At 40.5% G+C, this 13,884-nt stretch overlaps 1 protein-coding gene and 1 long non-coding RNA gene across 2 annotated transcripts in view; both read left to right on the top strand.

Annotated features, from left to right (window-relative positions):
• Positions 1–7,554, top strand: part of LOC108799445 (alpha-2-macroglobulin-like) — an 11,363-nt gene extending 3,809 nt beyond the window's left edge. Inside the window, exons 4-10 of the mRNA XM_018571299.1 lie at positions 1,141–1,262; positions 1,618–1,669; positions 4,849–4,932; positions 6,247–6,423; positions 7,049–7,130; positions 7,228–7,384; positions 7,540–7,554. Coding sequence (XP_018426801.1) covers positions 1,141–1,262; positions 1,618–1,669; positions 4,849–4,932; positions 6,247–6,423; positions 7,049–7,130; positions 7,228–7,384; positions 7,540–7,554 — 689 coding nt within the window. The remainder of the gene's footprint in view (positions 1–1,140; positions 1,263–1,617; positions 1,670–4,848; positions 4,933–6,246; positions 6,424–7,048; positions 7,131–7,227; positions 7,385–7,539) is intronic.
• Positions 7,555–10,724: 3,170 nt separating this feature from the next.
• LOC108799453 lies at positions 10,725–13,477 on the top strand. The gene is made up of 3 exons (XR_001942029.1): positions 10,725–10,736; positions 10,951–11,113; positions 13,314–13,477. It is a non-coding gene; the product is annotated as an uncharacterized LOC108799453 (long non-coding RNA).
• The last annotated feature ends 407 nt before the right edge of the window (positions 13,478–13,884 follow it).

Genomic DNA, 13,884 nt, shown 5'->3' with positions numbered 1-13,884 from the left:
AGTCTATGAGGAAAGTGAACATAAGTTGGTTTAGAGGGTGCATTGGGCCTTTAGTGGCTTCTTAGGGTTACAAGAGCTGCTTCCAACTTCCCTGGGACAGTTCTTCTGCCAAAAAATGTCCCCTCCTTAGCCACATTATTTTTCCTTTTTTTTTTGCAGACATCTGAAAAAAGTGAAATAAAAAAATTAAGATTAAAGGCACCCAAAAAGGTTTCACTTTAGGACAGGACCACCATATGTGTCAGTGTGTGCCTACGAGTCCACATCCCCTCCAACATTCTGTGGAGGATGCACTGGATACATCGCGTGGAGATGGTCCGGTGTATAGTACCACCTCGCCAGTAGTTTAAATGAGGCCTCTAGCACATATGTACTAATGGAGGATGAGGAGTAAGGGTAAGCAGTCGTTTTTTCTGAGATCCTGTCAGGGTGGTGCCCAGGTCTGCCTCCCAGTGTGATAAATATGGCGGGGCTTGAGTTGCCCGAGATGAAACTTTTAATTAAAGGAGAACTATGGGGCAACCTTTTTTGCCCATAAGTCTCCTCAGGGTCACAGGAGGACATATACTGTCCTCCTGTGACCCAAAACTCAGTATATAGCAGGCTATTGTCCACTATATGCTGAGAGCCTTGCAGCGGGGACGGAATCTGACAATACTGTCGAGATCCACCCAGCTGGCTGACTGACCGCTAGTTCTGCCTCTCTAAAAGCAAAACCAGCTTTGCCCACCCCTTCCTCGTCCGTTCCTCCAGTCAGCGACGGAGAAGCAGAGAGGGGAGGGGGAATCCCTGCAGGGAGCTGACAGTCAGAAGGAAGAGAACCAGGAAGTCAGTGATCAGCGGTATGTGTTCGCTGACTTCCCAATCAATAGAGTCGACCTGTGATAGGTTCTTTGTCACAGGTCGGCTTGAATTATGGGGATGAGTGTTTTTGCAAATCGTTTGGCAGATAAGACCGCTCACACATGGGTGTTTTAACTATGTATGTGGAACCCAGCTTTAACTTCAAAGGAACACATGTAAGCATTAACCATACAAAGTATTGTAATTATCTCTGCCTTAAGACATACACCTTTTTCATGGTGGCATGAGAATAATGGGTCTGGATTGCCTGTAACACAATATAATTGTTCTGTCAAGGTTCTGCAGAAATTGTGGTCAGTGTACAAGCCATTCATACAGAAGAAGAGTGCAGAGGAGAGCAGCCAATCGTCCCAGACACTGGTGCTTCTGATACGGTCATGAAGACTGTGATTATTAAGGTGAGTCTTAGTAATATACACCAAAAAGTCAAAAATACAAAAAAGTTATTCTTGTCTAACTCTGGCATGGGCATATGTAGCATCTGTTTTTTTTTTACCTTTGCAGATTATGCAGCTTATATGGTGTAGATTGTTTTAGAATTAGTTTCTTGCCCCTCCATATTCTTGGATAATAATGTTAATATAGCTGATGTATTAAAAAAGAGTAATTTTATTTCACACTTAACGAAGTATAGCTATGCAGAATTGTTTTTTTTAAGTATTTATAAATCTGAATACATATTTTATTAACATAACACTATTTATTTTTATACATATTTTATTAACATAATGCTATTTATTTTTTATTGTGCAGGCAGAGGGCATGCCAGTGGAGAAGTCTCACAATTCTATTCTTTGTGGTAAAGGTAAAGTATTACTTTTTAATTATCAGGAAATAGCCTTTTATTAGTTTCACCGCATAAGTTGCAGTAGTGAAATAAATGAACTTTGCACGATATTCTAATTATTCGAGTTTTCACCTGTATATGTATATGTATATGTATATATATATATATATATATTAGACATGTGCAATTGGACCGCAAAATATGCTTTGCGGTCCAATTTTCGTTATTTGAAGATTCGGATGTATTCGAATTTCCGAATAACAGAAATTATGAATTAAAACGAATCCAAATTTCCGTAAACGACATTTAGGACTAAATTCGTTAGCGGTAGTCTGTATGAATTTTCGTTTGTGGATGTATTTTCGTTGCAGCAAAGTGACATTTTAAAAAAATATAAAATTGATGTCACCTTCCTGCAACAAAACAAACGAAACCGGAAATTCGTACAGACTACCACTAATGAATTTCATCCGATTCCCGAAAAACGAAATAACACAAAATCCGAATCAAAACGAAACTAAACAAATTTTTTTCCGGTGCACATGTCTAATATAGGGCCGCGCAGTCATGAAATCGCACACCACCGCCGATCATGGCTTATTTTCTAATGGCACCCCAGTCGCCCCAGGCAGATTGCGCAGTTTCCTGCCGTGATATGACCCGTAGAATCGTGCACTAGCACCAGCCCTCAATGTTTTAACTTGTTAAATTGTTTTCTATTGTGTCATAAATTTAAAACTATAATATCCCACGCCAAATGTCTAGAGCTGCAACACTTAAAGGCCACCACCTATTACTGCAGATAAATATACATTATTAGTGTTGCGCTATAAGACAGTGCCTTCAATCTAGATTGCAATTAAACAAGTTAGGATATATAAAGTGTAACACCCTTTGTAAACCACATCATCTGTAATTCTGTGATTGTACACCGTGCTTTCCAATGGTAACATAAACCCTGTTAATCATACAAAATAATTACTTTCCTTCACTAACTCCACAAAAAAAAATGGTGTAGTTTGCCAAATATATGTCCTAATACATGTCAAAAAATAATTCCATCTCCAAAGAATAATATATCAATGTCCAGTTTTTGTACTGGTTAGTGAGTCCAATTCCCATACGTGTATCCAAACCTCTGTCATTGTCCTTAGTGGTGAGACAAGTTGTTTTACATGCTAGTTTGTGAGTGTGCCATGATGCCTTTCTACTGTTCTACAATTCCCAGTGCTGTCACACCAAAGGTGATGATGAGTTGGACGCTTATTCCTTCACCTGAAAATACACCTCCACACAGTTTCGCCTCTCACCTTGTAATTCGACCTCAAATGGGTCTTCACCAGCGATCCCTTTATTCTTACAGATTAAGTGTACCCTAAATGATCTCCTTCTCTCGCGTATGGGCTCAACCCTCTATTACTCCACCTTGAAATTCACAGCAAACCTCTATGAATAGGCCTACGGGTGAAACATGTGAGAGGTTGTAGCAGGTTGGGGGTTTGCAGTGTCGGCATTTGTTGCTTTATACACTTTTATACACTGTTATACTGGATTTGCTGTGAATTTCAATAAAGTCTGAAGGATTGGAATTCTCTGGATAGTACGGTCTGTTCGTATACTACTCGTTCCAAGGTGGAGACGCACCTATTAGACCAGCACCGGGGGAGTCCTGATGGTGGCTAAGGAATTGGAGCGGTGAGATTTCCTTTGGCTCTTCTTTATTAGATCTACCCACATGGAGTCCAGAATAAAATTGGGGTAGTCAAACAGTGAAGATAATATTATCACGGCTCCTCATTTCCAAAACGCTACAGCTCTAGTTTACATCAAAGATCGCATCAAATGACTCCACCCGACATACGTTGCGTTCATCCAGACTTAATCAACCCCTGATAAAGTCATGAAGGAACTACGTACTAGAACATATATTCGGCAAATTACACCGTTTTGTTTTGTGGAATTATTGAAGGAAAGTCATTATTTTGTATGATTAACAGGGTCTATGGTATCATTGGAGAGCATGGTGTACAATCACAGTATAACAGATGATGTGGTTTTGAAAGGGTGTTACACTTTATATGTATCATTATAACTTGTTTAATTGCAATCTAGATTGAAGGCACTGTTTTATAGCGCAGCACTATTAATTTATGTTTGTTAAGATAGACTCAAGTATTGGCTTTTAAAAAAAAAAAGTTTTTACAAATCACAACTTGGGGATTGCAAAACCGAAATTACCCACATGGGTGTATTACTCAATTAATTGTAGGCAGAGACATGCATATTACTCCTTTGTACCCCTATTGCTAACTGTGTATCCCTGATTGATATTGCACGGCATTCTGCTCCTTTTGGTCTACCTCAGAACACGCTTAATGGTTGTCCTACCTTAATGTCCTGTCTCAGTATGACCCTAATGGTTGCCCTATCTTGTTGCCATTCCTCAGTATTGTCACCCTATCTAGTTGATCTGCCTGCATATATCACTACTCCTAGGCCTGTCTAGTTGACCTGCCTCAGTGTACCCCTAATACTGCTTTACAAATGTGCTTTGCACTTCATTTTCTTCAGGACTCTAAAGCAAATGAAGTACTCAGTCATTTTAATGAACTGGAGGGAAAAAGTGACATGAGGAGGAAACAAAGGCATTCACATGACTTTGACAGTTCATGTGACAAGGCTTTCCTATCCTGGAATATTCTCTGCAACATTTTACATTGAGCACTCTATAAGACCCCACAAGCCTTACCCCACACCCTCCATTTTATGAATCAAACTTAAAATGCAGGTGCAGTGTGGAATATTTAGTGCATTGTCCTGCGGAGAGTGATATTCACTCTCTGTAATACATAAGGTCCAAAGCTATGTTCTGAATACCTTTGCCTGCTGTCCTTAAATGAGAATTAATCCCTTTGGTTTTTAGGTTCATGTTGCAAATACAAGCACATAAACCAATGTTTCTATAAGCTGAACTCCAGGCAAACAGCTAATTCTACAATCGAAAGAAATATATGGCAAATGTTTTACCTGACGATATATTTGGGATTCTTTTGAGCAAGATTTCTGAACTAGGCACTCTGCTGTGGCACAGGCAGATGCAGCAACTATTGCTAATGGTGGCTTTTACATCTGCCTGGAGTTCAGCCTTATGATAGTAATGGCTGGCTTAATGGTTGTTCTTGCATTGTGTGCAACAGGTAATCTTTCTTCTGAGACCATATTCATCACGGTACCCCCTGAAACTGTGCCTAACTCTGTAACAGCTGTGTTCTCAGTTGTAGGTAAGACAAATTCTAAAAGTACTGTATATACAAACTGATGTGATGAGTAGATTAAACAGCCATATTCCATACGCTGTTCAATGATAGCCTTCAGATAGTTCCATAGCATGTGTAAGAATTTCACAATATGCATCCAGGATCCTTTAGGGGAATCATGCTACTACTACTTTCTACATGAATTACATTTATTTAACAATTACAGCACCTGCTATATAAGTTGGGAAGACATACATAGAAGATAGGGATGTTCAGATACCAAGTACCGTACTCGGTACAAGTACAGGTACAAATACTTTTCCAGCTCCAAGACTAGACTAGAGAAACATTCAAAAGTTAGGAGGCAGCTGTCATTTGTAAGGTGCACACGGAGCTCCTGGGATTTGTACATCCCCATTTTAATGCATGATTTTTTTGTTATAAATATATTTAAGTGATGCACCGATACCATTTTTGCAAGTACAAGTACTGATACCTTTTTGTTTATTGTCATGTGACAGTTCTTCTAAAACAATACAGACTAATGATTTCAGGACAGTGGTGGAGAGCCAGAGCCAGGTCCCAGCTGCAACCGCTGCAACCCTGCTGGTTCTCATGAAAATGCCAAGTATCAGCACTGGTATCTGAACTGGTATCTGGACATCCCTAATAGAAGGCATTCATTCTTACTTAGTAAAACAGTGAAAAAAGCAATAGTGATGATCTTTAGATTTTAAGTGTCTAATTCGGATTTTCTTTTATAAATTCTGATTGGCTGCCAAGAGTTGAATGTTGTGCATTGCTCACATATTACTGCAGTGTTTCCCATTGTAGGGTTACATGTATCAATAGTGGTCCAATTCTCATTGGGTGGTACTAATAATAGACTGAGTCTATAGATAAAGTCACTTTTGCTATATGGTTAAATTGTGTTCCTCCTATTACCTAGTTGTTGGAATTGGCATATTAAACATAAAGGTATAGTTGCTACAGTGTAGGCAGATGGTACATGTGTCTTGTAAAGTTTCCACTTCAAATTCTGAATCACATGATTACCGGGGGCACTTAGTGATGTCAAATCCTGCATACACCATGGACAATTTACCAGATCAAATACTACCTGTTTTAATTTTAAAAATAAGTGAATACAAATATTACTTTTATGAAAACCTAAGGTTTACCTTTGTATAAAAAATCATGTATCTGTCACCTTCCTTTTAGCAAATATTCCAGAAATCAGACCTCGGCCCATCTGGGGCTTTATTATTGCTTTTTCCTTTTAATAGAAGCCACTAAATATATTTTATACACTAATATATCATTATCTATGCTCTGCAGGAGATCTAATGGGTTCTGCACTTCAGGGAACTGAGCAGCTTCTTACCCTCCCGTATGGATGCGGGGAGCAGAATATGGCCAGGTTTGTTCCCAATATCTATGTGAATGATTACCTGGAGAATACAAACCAAATGACAGAGGACATCAAGCAGCTGGTAGTTAAATACATCACACAAGGTGAGTAAAGGAAAGTTAGCCATTCAGGTAGTAGACAGCATGGAAAAAATGTCAGCAGGGCATGTAATGCCATGAACGTCACTATACAATAGCAGCTTGAATTAGATTGTTGATGGCAGGAAATTGCATTTATATAGATCTTTAAAGCAGGGCTGTCTTAAGGCATGACGAGGATCAATTCTGTGACCCTGCTACTTAGATTTAAAAGTGCAACCGAACATTTTTAAAGAAAAGTGGCATATTACTAAAGAAAACAACAGTACATTATGTCTGATACAGAAAACCAAGTGCTGGTAGTATTCTGGTGCCAGAAAAAAAGGTCCCCCCTAAATCCTCTAGGGAAAATGAAATGATCTTTTTTTGTCATTATAGCAAAGTTGCCCTGCCTACGAGCACAAGTAGTTTCCTCTGTGCTTGATGTGAATGTGTTATGTTTCACCATAGACATGTCAAAGTGCTGTATTTCTGACACTTACTGTTTATGGCCCTCAGTAGGATTCCAGTCAAAACATTTTTGAGTATTGGATAGAATAGGGAATTAGGGTTAAAGGGTGTCTCTTTTCAGATTTAAGCCAGTTATTTTGGCCTGCTTATTCATTTGAGTTTGATACACTTCTTCTGCCAGGATACCAGAGACAGCTTGACTTTTGTAGAGAAGATGGCTCATTCAGTGCATTTGGGGATAGTGATGAAGATGGCAATGCCTGGTAAGTACACAGAGTTCCATTATGGAAAGTTCAGCAAACACTCCAAGTAAAACAATAGCACAGAATAACCTTATTCAGGTTTTTTCTATATTTTCAGGCTGACGGCTTTTGTCATGATGTCTCTTCATGCAGCTTCTCATTGTATCTACGTGGATAAGAAATACATTGAGGAGACAGGAAAATGGCTGATGGAGAACCAGCTCCCAAGTGGATGTTTCAGAAATAGGGGGAAACTCTTCAAAACCACTTTAAAGGTACAACAGTACATGGAGAACAGTAGAGCAGTGCAAACTCATCCATTGACTGTTAATTAAAGACCTCAAAGTGTATCTAAACCCATCAACAAACACAAAATATAATGAAGCTTACCAGTCCTTTAGATGTTTTCTTTCTTCTGGGTTTTTTTAAGAGCCCTTACACATGAGCAGTCTGATTAGGTCTGCCTGTCAGTTTTTTTAGGCGAATCTGACCAGAAACCTAGGGGGTTATTCACTTAGCTGCCGAAGGAATAACGCTGTACGGCTATTCACTTCAGCCTTGTGCGGCTGATTTCAGCCGTACATTGGCTGCCTTCAGTGCAGAAGGACTGGCTGCCAAAGTGAGAAGGACTTCGACTCAGACGATCCAACATCTGGATCGGCTGAGCCGAAGCTTCGGCAGCTCACTTACTGCCATTCTCCGCTATTCTCATAGGGGCGGAACGGCAGTAAATGAATAGCCGAATGCCTCTGAGGTAGTGAGCAGAATAGCAAAACAGTTGAAAAATTATTTTAAAAATGTAAAAAATAGGAAAATGTAAAAAAATAAAAAAATATATATGTATATATTTTAAAGAAAAGAAAAAATAAAGTAAAAAAAAAAAAATCCGATGAACTCCCGCCGCATAATGAAGCATCTGAAGCATCGGCCGGCCTTTCTCCACGCTTAGGGTGTCACTACAGCTCAGCCGAGCCGAACCATATGCGTTCGGCTTGGCTGCCTTCGGCTGCTGTATGGGCTATTGTGAATAGCCCGTACAGCAGTCCTTCAGTTCGACTGAACCGAAGAGCAGTGGCGGCCAAAGTGAGCCAAAGGATCAGCCAAAGCTACGGCTGGATCCTTCGGCTCTTACATGAATAACCCCCCCAGTGTTAGTCTATGAGCAGCTGGAACTAAATGGATCAGAATTCCATTCCACTGGACCTGATCGTGCCGGATCGGGGGTAATATGGTGCAAACAGACACGTCCATTTACATTCGACTCCACACAGACCAACATGGGTCCATTAATTTCAGTTTTTAACTCCATCGCAACAGTGACATCTATTCCAAACTGCTCCGATCAGCAGAAGATCCATGCACAGATCCCATCCTGATTGGAACTGATGGTGCCTGTGTGAAAGGAGCCTAACCTGGTGATCCTGCCAGTAACACACTTCTTGTCCTAGGGTGACAACTAGGGATGTCCCGATGCCCCAATGCTACTTTTTACTTTTTCAGGCCCAAGTACAAGTACTTCCCCTCATGTACTTGCCGATACCAATTACCGATACTTTTTCTTAAAGGTACAGGTGACTTTAAATGATCCATAGTACAACTACATGTTATGTACTATGGATCATGATTTAACCTGTTCATGTTAGCAGGGGAGAATTGTAACTCTGTTGCTGGAGTGTAGTGGAGGTGTGTGCTGTAAATATGTACTACATATACATTACACACGTCCAGTACACTATAGCAATAGATTTACAGCCAGCCCCGTCCCAGCTTCCCTCACTCACAGTTTCACTCCAAGTCATGGTAATTTATAGTTGGCGAACAGGTGACTTAGATATGTAGGTTGTCCCCGAGGCGGTGTGGTGCGGCTGGGGGCCTAACAGTTTCAAGAAGTTTTCTGCAGAGACAGCATATCAGTTAATAAGTTTTGGCCTTCAAAAAGGCTTGAGTTTATAGTTCGGTCAAGTTTTATATTTTGTTTAATAAAAAGGCTGCTATGGCTATGCTATGGTGGCCCTCAGACCTGTGTTTCCCTTTCTGTGTCTTGGTATCCCCTTCTGTGTCTTGGTATCCCCTGGGTAGGACTGGAGCAATCAATACAGAGGAAGGGCAATTGCAGGAACATCTTTAATAATTGTAATATTTCTTCTTTTTACTAGGGAGGCGTGAATGATGAAACATCATTAAGTGCTTACATCTCAATAGCTTTTCTGGAGACAGGATGGCCTGTCGAGGTACTTTCAACTTTTCTTTCAACAATTTAATATTATCCTCAAACAGAAATATTGAAAGCGCTGAAATGCTGGTATGCATCTGAGTTGAGGAATGGTTGTGGGCATTATATTGAGTATGACAATGAGACATAATCAAAATGATTTTCCTGCTTCTTGGATAATGTGTGTAAATCTCAAGATTGACTCTACAGATATACAAATAACATAGGGGGGTATTTGTAGTGCAGAGCAGATATCACTCTCCACCGCAAATGTTACTACACACCATGACTTCCATTGTACAAGGAATTCATAAAATGCAGTCCACAGTAGGAAGCTTGGTTAAAAATGCAGAGGAAATTTTTAGCTGCATGATTTTGACAAGTTATGTGGCCGGGCTCTCGTACCTTAATTCATTTTACTTGCTTCAGATTTCTGAAACAAGCAGAGCACAATGCACATATGTAAAGTGCTTTATAAATCTACAGTGCTTTTCTTTTTAAAGAAGTGGTATGGCCACAGAAATGCCAAAACTGTCAGCTTTATAACTGGACCCTATACTATATATTTTAACTCTGCCACCTTGCCCATTTATTATCTGTGTAAAGCCCACCCCCTGGCTCCCCTCTCTAGCAAATTCCTACTGCTCCCTCCTTTGTGGCAGCTGCCACCACAATATTCAGTGTCATTTTGTTTTGGAGCTCACAGGGATTGGTGATGTCAACACTCCATTCCAGGCTCTGGCACTGCAACATACTGAAAAGTTGCAGTGTTTTATGGAATAACTTGGTGGCTTACTTCCATGAATGCCAGGCAGGTTAAAACGCACACATTAATGCAGCAATCCATTCATTTATAACTCATAAAATGTATTTTAAATACAACAAGGGTATGCCAGCGTTTAACTTGGTACCGGCCTCATTTTTTCAATCCTCTCTATGGCAGTACTGAGGGGGAGCAACTGAGAACAAGCTGATTTGAGGAGAGAGCTGGCAGAGCGATGAGCTTTTCAGTCTGCTGCTGCTGCTCCATCATAGTGTAATCTGCAGTCTGGAGAAAGAGTTATGTTGCAGTGTATTCCTTAATAGTGAGCCCTGGTTCACACATTGGCGCCACCTTTTTTGCGCGTTTGTACGTGCGATAGCTGCATGCAGTTATTTGCGCGTTTATGCGCATTTTGTATGAGCATTTTAATGCGCGTCCATGAAGATGCGCGTTTTGATTGGCAGCTCATAAACCATTGTGGGCAATGTAAGAACGTGCGTATAAACGAGAAAAAATGCTCACGGAAATGTGCGACATGCTTTTGTTGCGCGTTTTTGGCCATTTCCAATGAAGTCTATGGGGAGGAAAAGCGCTTGTTACTGCCCGAAGAAGCTCCTGTACCTTTTCAGGCGTCTGGCGTTTTTCTGCTCAGGTGTGAACCAGGGCCATTGAAAATCATGGGATTTCTTGTGTTGGGCAGTTAAAAGCTAGGTGTAAACCAGGGCTTCCAGAGAAAATTGTGTCAATGGGTGAAGATTGTACAGAGGAACACGTTTATTCATGTGTGCATGGAATAATGTGATGGAAAAATACAACGCTGACGTTATCCTATTTTGAGACCTGTCGATGGATTTTATTTCTTCCAGGATCCATCTGTACAAAATGCTCTTGAATGTCTTCGGAACAGCATCCCACAAGTGGACAGCCTGTATACAAAGGCTCTCCTTGCTTATGTATTCACCTTGGCTGGAGACTATGAGACCAGAGAAATTCTTCTAGAGGAACTGCATGGCCAAGCCGTGAAAACAGGTGACATAATGGTATATTTGGTGATAGCCTGATATGGCTTGAGTGGTTTCTTTGTCTGAAGATAATACACTGGGACATATTGGCATTATATGTACATTGAATATGTATGCCGAGATGAGGCAATAACTTACAGAGCTCTCTTTACTTTGATTCAAGCCATAGCACATAGTATTTTTTGCTGTAACCTAAGACCTCTTTGGCATACAGATGGATTCACAGCTGTCAGACATTAAATGTGAAGCCATGAGTCATTTATCATTTTCATTTTTCAATAATTATTTTTCTCAACTTGCTTTGATTGGGATTCACAATCTAGTGTTTGACCTGTCATGTAGAGTGGCAGTTAAAGTAATATTAAAAAATATTTTCAATAATGAGTCCAGATCAAACAAATATACATTGCCCAGTAAAGTATTTCTTTACATTTTTGCTCAAGCACTTCCAGTCATCATGTTTCCAAACAGCTGTCTCCAACTCTCTCAGCGCCACTTCCCTGAACTTCCTGTCCAGTACAAGATCACACGGGACCGAGCAGTCTCCAGCAGCTGTCCATCTATGACCTTGGAGAAGGGAAAAAGGAAGGAAAAGGGAGCAGATGGGAGCAGGGGGAAGGTAGTAGCTTAACTTGTGTGTTGGGTATAGACACACACCCAACTTACTATTACACACAGGGGTGGCTCCATAGGACCCTGCAAGGGAAAGGAACCACCCTTAAAACAGGATATCATGGCTAGTGTTTAGGGGACCAACTGATTCTGCAGGAAACTAAAACTTTTAAATATCAAGAGGCAGCATCCATTGTAAGTAATTTAATCAGCATTTGAAACTCAAAAGCTAAATTACTGGGCTTACATGACTAAGTGAAGAGGGGAGACAAGTAACCGAGGGGTTAAACCGGGGTTTTGAGCGCAAAGGTCACTTACTTGATTAGTTAGTAGGCAAAGGTTAGGTGGAACTTCTATAGTGATTTGAAGAGGAGGGTCTCACTGGATCAGTCAGGGATAGTTGAATAAAGAGAGAACTTCCCACCCACCTGCCCTGTTTGTTTTTGTCAGTTGTTGTCTTTTCAGTGTTGTAGCAGCATTGGCAGTTTGGGGTCTTTGAAGGCAGCCAAAATAGGTGGTGGTTCCCCTCCTCTCTCCTGACACTGTCGGGCTCTTGGTCCATGACTGAGAGCCCGACTTTTCATAGGGTGGCACACCTCCAATGGTGGCACCCGGGTGCGGGCCGTAGCCCCCGCACCTCCCTTGTGACGCCAATGATCTGAGTACCTGTCTTAGTATGGTGTTCTCAATTCATGGTGTGATATATGGTAGTGAACAGGAAATTTAAATATTTATGTGTCTGCAGTCAATTTGAAGGTTGCCCCCGAGGCGGTGTTGTGTGGCTGGGGGCCTACCACATTTAGTGGTTCCGCAGTGACAACATATCTGTTAATATTGTGACCTTCAAAGACCTGCAGCCTATTCTGTGTGTTTTTTTCTGACTGTGAATTTATAATTCAGTTAATTGTACAATAAAAGGCTGCTATGGCCGTTAAACATCATATAAAGGTATGGTTTATTTGGGGGGTTGGAGGGAGATTTGGGTGGCCTAAGCAATGGTGCTTACAATGGTTTGTAATTATTAATACATGTAAAACCTTTATCCCAAAAGGGAAAAAAAATAAAACTGTTGATGTAACTGCTTTAAAATTCTTAGAAAGAGTTTGGGTTTAATTTGTTAGTCAAGTCCATCTAAATCTGCTGGTACATCTAACACTACTCAGTCCACAGGTTGGCAATGCTGTTGTCCAAGGGTGACTCCAGTGCTCCTCCATAGAGTGAAACCACCCTAAGACAGTCAGTGTGTTCCTGGTTGATATAACCAGGTGAAACTAAAGGAAAATAAGTCTAAAAAAAGAAAACTAGCCACCACATCTAAAGACTGGTAAGCTGCAATACATGAACTGTTTGGGTTTAGATACACTTTAAGGCTAAGCACCTAGTTGCACAAAACAAGGTTCTTCCATGCTCCAAGGCTTCTTTCCTGGAGAGAATCCCGTCACCTGGATTTTTTGTTTAAAATGTTGTACTAAGTAGGGCAGCTGAAAGTGTGTTTGTGATGGTGGTATAAAGAAAAATATGCAATATTGCACGCTATTATTAAAACTCACTACTTACACACTTACTTTCCTCCTTTTTTATGTTTTTGTATGTAGGAGGAGAAACTTATTGGCCTGCAAATCCAGATAATCTTGGCGAAAAGTCAACATGGTCTGAGCCTAATTCCAATGAGGTGGAACTGGCATCCTATGTGGCCCTGGCACATCTTTCTTCAGACACTGTTTCGGCAAAGGATATCAATGAGGCTTCCTGTATTTCTAAGTGGATCGTACAACAGCGGAACCCACATGGCGGGTTTGCTAATACTCAGGTTGGCAGATGTTACCTGTAAGCTGTACACAAGGGGAACTGGAATCATTCATATTACTGGTGCCTGCTAAAGGTGATGGTGGCCTGCTTAGGGTTTATCTTCCATTTACATGCCCACCATTGGGGCAGATAGGTTGCTATACCTAACCCTAGTTAACTGAAAACGGTTCCTTTTGAAGAAAAAAAAAAATAGAAATACAAAAAAAAACACAATACAAAAAAACTCCCACTACACTGCTGATTTGATTTATAAATACCACACCCTTCCCATTCATCTCTTTATTAAAAGGAAAAAAATTAAATAAACTTACCAGTTCTTTTCTCTTTTTCTGTTCTGTACTAAGTGCAAAAACCCAG

The sequence above is a fragment of the Nanorana parkeri genome, unplaced genomic scaffold (assembly GCF_000935625.1).
Source record: "Nanorana parkeri isolate BGI_ZX_2015 unplaced genomic scaffold, ASM93562v1 scaffold1728, whole genome shotgun sequence".
NCBI classification, from domain to species: Eukaryota; Metazoa; Chordata; class Amphibia; order Anura; family Dicroglossidae; genus Nanorana; species Nanorana parkeri.
This window is presented reverse-complemented; position numbering and strand designations above follow the sequence as displayed.